Source organism: Culex quinquefasciatus, chromosome 3, assembly GCF_015732765.1.
Source record: "Culex quinquefasciatus strain JHB chromosome 3, VPISU_Cqui_1.0_pri_paternal, whole genome shotgun sequence".
Taxonomy (NCBI): Eukaryota; Metazoa; Arthropoda; class Insecta; order Diptera; family Culicidae; genus Culex; species Culex quinquefasciatus.
The window spans coordinates 79,825,038-79,831,093 of NC_051863.1; the positions used below are offsets into that span (position 1 = coordinate 79,825,038).

Below are 6,056 nucleotides of genomic sequence, written 5' to 3' on the forward strand. Positions count from 1 at the left end.
TGATGCCTTTTGAAATGTTACCGTCGATTTGAATGTTGAGCATCCATTTTCAATTGGGTCCTAAAATGAAGCTTAGATCTCGGCTTAGATTGCTGATATTATTGTTTACAGCGATAAAACTTATTTTTCTGAGTACAATGACCCTTTGTACGACCACAAAGAGTTTAAAATGGATTTTTAAATCAATTTTGAAAAATTAATCTCGCGGTCCTTCTTGACAGAAAAGCTCCTACTTGACAGCTCGTTCCAAGGGGACCATAGTTAACGTTGTCCATCGAAAAATGTTGTTCTTGTCAAAAAAAAATGATACTTGCATTAAAATGAAAAAACGTGATATCAGAAATGGTTTTTTTTGTAATCATGTTTGACAGGTTTTATAAACATACTGCTGATGGCGTTTATGTTACATTTAAAAATGATTGACAGGTAGGGCTTTAGTAACCCAGAAAGTGTCAAAATTGACCATTTTTCGATAGTTTTGAAAAGTCAAAATTTAATAAGTCAAAATTGTTCCATTGCGAATAGTGTGGTTCAAATGTCTGTTTGCCAAATAAATCTGGCATTGCCAGATTTTTTGAGTAACAATTTTTTTTTTGTTTTTTATTTCTTTTAGAATTTGTTAAATTGATTTATAATGTTTATTTTATGAAGCAATTATGTATTGCGCGTACCTAGATTATTTATATCAATTTCAGCGATTTTAAATACCTTTCCTAGAGATGACTACAAGGAGCTGCTTGAGCTGACATTGGTTGTGTTGGGGGAAACATCTGAAAAATTTATCGAGAAATTAAAAAGAGAGATGTGAGCCGGTAACATGGAGTTAAACTTTCGCAGCTTTCATGGAAACCTTCACAACAGCTTGACAGAAAGTTTAACTCCATGTTGCACTTTTAATTTCTCGATAGCCGATTCAGAGAAAAATGTCCGCACTCTGCTAAGAAACCAAAGGTTGGCTTGAGACATCTTTCTCTGTAATCGCAATACCTTCAAAAGACCAATACCGTCTACAATCACAAATTACTTCCCTTTCCCACATTGTCGCGCCCCTTTCTTTTAGCCGTCTCGAGTCTGACCCGCGGTGGTCAAACGTTTACGAGCCGCTTCCACAGGCCACCAGCTAGGTCATCATGAAAACCAAGCCAACGTGGAGGTAAGAAAATAGGACACTCGCAAGGAACCAGAGCTATACTGTCTTGATCAAGAATGATCTAACAGGACTACGGACGTAGTCAGACGCTCCTTCCAGGATGTTCCTCGCCTGAGCGTCAACTGAAGAGGTATCATCAGCATCATTCGCACTTGGCCTGCCATTTCCGTGATCAAAATTTAGATCAAAGTATTGTTTCTACCTGGAGTGCGCCATTGAAAATTATAAATAGCCGTAACTCAAAACACCCCAATTTATGTTTGTTTTATTGCGCGTATTCCCAAAAAAGACACGCGGCATATCAGCCTCGAAACGACGCGCCGCACTTTCGGCAAATGCTCGCTGTCAAATCCCATACTGCGCGTTTTGTTTTTGTTGATCTTCTTTTTCGAATTGCATGGCATTGTTGCCGGGTATGTTTTTTATTGCACCAAAAGTGCAGAAAATCGCTGGCAACAGTGTTTGCGGCACATTCTGAAATGCCGCGCGGCGTGTACCTTCGAGAGAAACGGACAATATTCCATGCAGAGATATTGATTACACTAAAACCCCGATGGTTTGACACCAACTGTTGTCAAACGAACGGGGTCACGTTTTAGTTTGACACCCCTTTTACACGGACTTCACACACACTACCAAACTTTTGTTTTGATAGTGTGCGTGAGCGCCGTGTAAAAAGTGACAGTTCGTCACTTTTTAGTTTGACTTTGACCAACCAACGGGGTACAAACTAAAAAAGTGTCAAACGAAAAAGTGACCAACCACCGGGGGTTGAGTGTATCGAGTTAAAAATTATAAATTAAACAAGTTTGGTGAAGTAGGTGAAAAATTTCTGGAATGTATAAAACATTTTAACATTTAAATTTAAGAAAATTACAAAATTTGATATGCTGCGAAACGGCTGATTACCAAATTTCAGTTTTGATGATTTCGACACCGCCTGAACAATAATGTTTTTTTGTTTATAATTCATTTCGGATTTTTTTAAACACAATGCGGCTACTGTCCAAACTTTTTTTTAAATAAATGTTCACTCCATGATACCGGCTCACATCGAAAAACGAAACGAAGTTGACTTTATAGCTGTCGGCCACCTTTGCTAGTACTAACCACTGGTGTCTTCCTTTTAACTACAAGGACTTCACCGCCCTGGGCTCCTAAGTGTTTGAGTACGGCACGGAGCGACGGCGCCGGATACTTATATTTACACTTAGAATTTTTACACATCTCTCTTTTTGATTTTTCGATAAACCGGATTATGAGGATTTTAGCTCAATGGCACTATCACAAGACACTCCTGGGATCCTGAAAGAGATATGTTTTCTATTTAGGGCATTGCCAGATTTTTTGAGTAACAATTTTTTTTTGTTTTTTATTTCTTTTAGACTTTGTTAAATTGATTTATAATGTTTATTTTATGAAGCAATTATGTATTGCGCGTACCTAGATTATTTATATCAATTTCAGCGATTTTAAATACCTTTCCTAGAGATGACTACAAGGAGCTGCTTGAGCTGACATTGGTTGTGTTGGGGGAAACATCTGAAAAATTAAAATACCTTCAAAAGTCCCGGGCCCGATCCATCAGGCCAGGTGGATGGTAAAAATGCTGTACGCCATCAAAATATATCTGCTGCGGGAAAAGGCGGAATGACGCGTGAGGAGGCGAAACAACTCGGAAGGTTCGTGAGGTTTGGTATATTTGTATACGTCAAACTGTGTTTGCAAGCTCCACTCGGCGTGGAAGCCGCGATGGACGACTTGAATTTGTGGAACAGCATAAACGATTTTTGCCAAACCGATTCGAAAATATGATGTGCTATCTTAGCCACCGCACGGGACACACACTGCATAAGACGGCCAATCCGGACGCTGAACTGTGTGGGACCAGGTGATTCCGTCAGCGTGCGTGTACTCGGATCCTTCGCGCTAATGTTCAGTGTGAGTCCCGAATAAAGTGATGCAATATTCATTGAATACGCCGTGTATTCTGGGCGATCGCAAATTCTCTTCAATCACCTACAACCCGCTCCGAATCAAGCTGGCTAATCATACGGCTTGTTGCTGCTTCCACGAAACAGACAACTGTTGCGTTGCAGACATCATCTCTGTTAGGGACGTACGATTCAAGTACCTACGCCGAGGGGCATGTGGATTGATATTGCTCTTAAACAAAGTCCTTTGTCATAATATATTCACATTAACGAGGCTTACAGTAGACATGATGGAGTTCTCCTTCTGCTTCTGAGACGGCATTGGTGAATACTGTCATCCCGCTGGCCTTCCGCATGTCCGACAGAGACACCAAGTAATCCGTCGGATAAGCATTTGGCGGTGGATCACAGTTCGGCATCACGAAGCAGATGTTTCGCGTCAAGCCATCGTGGCCCATCCGTCAAGGCATGATACGCACCCTGTGTTGTGGTTGACTAAATCCCAATTGATGGAAGTTAAATTCCTTATAGTGAAAAAACTGGAGTCGAGTGGTTGGGAACAGAGGCTCAGTCCACCGGCACAATTACCGATGGTGGCGCGTTTTGGGTCGAGTCCAATTTCCGCGATAGAGAAACCGGAGGCGATAGGTTCGGAATGGAGTCCCAGTCTGGCAGTGGCAGTGCTGCTTCCTGGTCCGAGTTGGGTATTGAGGCCCAATCCACCAACATGGCAGAAGGTTCGGAATCGAGGCCCAGTACATCGTCGCAAATGCTGGTGGCAAAGTGTTCGGGAACAATTGCCTGCCTTGCTCTGGAGGTGCTGGGGTTGGGCTTGATTCCATCGATGGAGAAACTGGTGGCGAGGTGCTTGGGATCGAGTCCCAGTCTGGCATTGACAGTGCTGCTTCCCTTGCTGCTTCCTGTTCCGAGTCCCAGTTCATCTATGGAGAAACCAGAGGCGAAGAGTTCGGAATCGAGTCCCAGTATGGCATTGGCAATGCCGCTTTCTGTTCCGAGTCCATGTTTGCGAATCTGTATAGTTGCATAAAAGTTATCAGATAAAAAAACGTTACTTAACGTTAGATGGTTGATGACCTCGTCGCATTAATATAGTTCTTTTTTGTTCTAGAAGTCTTGAGTCCGACATACAAGTCTAGGGCTTTTTTTAAAGGTCCTATAAGCTATTGTGTTTTATATGTTTATGGGACCTTTTCAAGTGTCTGTGTAAGGGGTATCAGCCTGTGTGAAAAGAATCCACTAAAAGTTAAGATGAGCTACTAGATCTCATCTTTGAGATGCGTTCGCTACCTGGAAATCGACGGAAACTTAGGAAATCTGGGACGAATCAGGACTACAGTCTAAATAGGGAGAGCCGAGGGGAGAGCAGTATTTAGAGTACGTATAATAAAAGCAATGTTACAAGCTTAAAATTTGAAAGCCGATGTATTATTTTTGGGTTCTTTATCTGTTCTAACCGAAACCAACCACACATATCAAAATCATGGCTAAAACCGCTGTCCCAATTCGTCTTATGTGTCCCGTTCCATTCAGCCCATCAATCAAATGAAGTTATAAGCAATTCATTATGTTCAAACATTAGGCGATTTGTAAATTATTCGAATAAGAGTGATGACTGTACTTTAACAACATTTTATTAACTGATGAGGTAGTCAATTTTTATTCAATGACTTGCTTGAATGGGGTGGAAGTTTTAAGCGCTTACAAAGTTTTGTTACACTTAGGATTTGCGAAATTTCGCATTGAAACTGTAGTTAAGGCCAAAGTTCTTTGTCAAAAAAAGACGGTATATTGCTCTCAAAGGAACAAATCAGTACACCATTAACTATTTTTATAAATTTATTTTTATGCTTTAAATTTAAATACAGCTTTCATTTACCTTAGATGATTCCCCACGCTTCCTCAAACGCTGAGCAAAGTTTGCTGCAGGCCAAAGCCGCCGACAGCGGGTAGTTGCTGATCGAAAAGGTTCCCTCGGTGTAGTCCACGTTCAAACTTCCGTGCGCAAACGCCCCCACCACCAGGGCCACCGGTTCGTCCTGCTTGGGCACCAGCTCGCGCGGATGCTCAACCTTACTGGCGCTGAAGGACATGGCAAACTTGCGACATCCTACCGGCAAGTGGTTCGAAATCGGGTTCTTGATGACGCGCATCAATTTCTGCGGCGAATCGCTAGCTTTTATGCTAAACTTGTGCAGCAGCTGAACCATCAGCCCTGCGAACCGCCTGAACGTCCGGGGTATTCTCGTCTGTGGGTTGATCTCGATCAGAACGTTCTTTTCCGTTTTCAGGTACACCTGCAGCAGTCCAGCTCGATTTAGGGGCGAGTCCATCAACATAAGCAAGGACTGGTGGGTGATGTCTGGCCGGCAACTGCCCGGATCGCGGTTAAACTTTTTCAGCAAGTTAAGATGATCATCACAGTTGAGAAGTTCGAACACTGGTCCAACCTGTAATTAAATTGTAACCTTAAACATCTCCTACACAAGTCCCGCTGTACGAAATACCTTCACAGACTCGAGCTGGGCTCCTTCCAGGATGACGATGAGCCTTCGTTCGTTGGAACGAATGTGGCTGGAATTCATGTGCTTCGCCGGAAGGTCATACTCCTCGGCATCTTCGTCCTGCGCGCCTCCTGCTTTTCTCTTTTTGCCCATACTTGACTCGCGGATAACAATAAATTTAACAATTTTTTTAAAATCACTCGCGTGCAGCTCCAACGCCGATTCAAACTTATTAACAAACGCACATGTTTTGAAAACGCGTTTTGACAGCTGCAAATGTGTTCGAAAAAGGGGTTCGAACAGTTTACATTTGTTGGCGTAGGGCTACGTTTTTCTACTTCATGATTAAATCCAGCCAAATTTTGGTTTCATTTAAATTTTTCACGTTTTCTCTCATTTTGTATGTAATAATTTGGTAATTTGCTTTGTTGCCAACATTTTCAAAGGTAT

General features: G+C 42.1%; 1 protein-coding gene across 2 annotated transcripts; it reads right to left on the reverse strand.

Moving 5' to 3' along the window:
- Nucleotides 1–2,420: 2,420 nt before the first annotated feature.
- On the reverse strand, nt 2,421–5,841 carry LOC6035831 (ribosomal RNA small subunit methyltransferase NEP1). Of its 2 annotated transcripts, none has more exons than XM_001845899.2 (3): nt 5,610–5,841; nt 4,982–5,552; nt 2,421–2,455 (listed from the first exon to the last, which is right to left on the reverse strand). In XM_001845899.2, exons 1-2 carry the CDS (start codon nt 5,757–5,759, stop codon nt 4,983–4,985), a joined length of 720 nt encoding a protein of 239 aa, XP_001845951.1. In that variant the 5' UTR covers nt 5,760–5,841; the 3' UTR covers nt 2,421–2,455; nt 4,982. The 2 variants fall into 2 exon arrangements, with proteins under 2 accessions (XP_001845951.1, XP_038121455.1); XM_038265527.1 differs by lacking the exon at nt 2,421–2,455 and adding an exon at nt 4,099–4,116.
- Between the last annotated feature and the right edge of the window lie 215 nt (nt 5,842–6,056).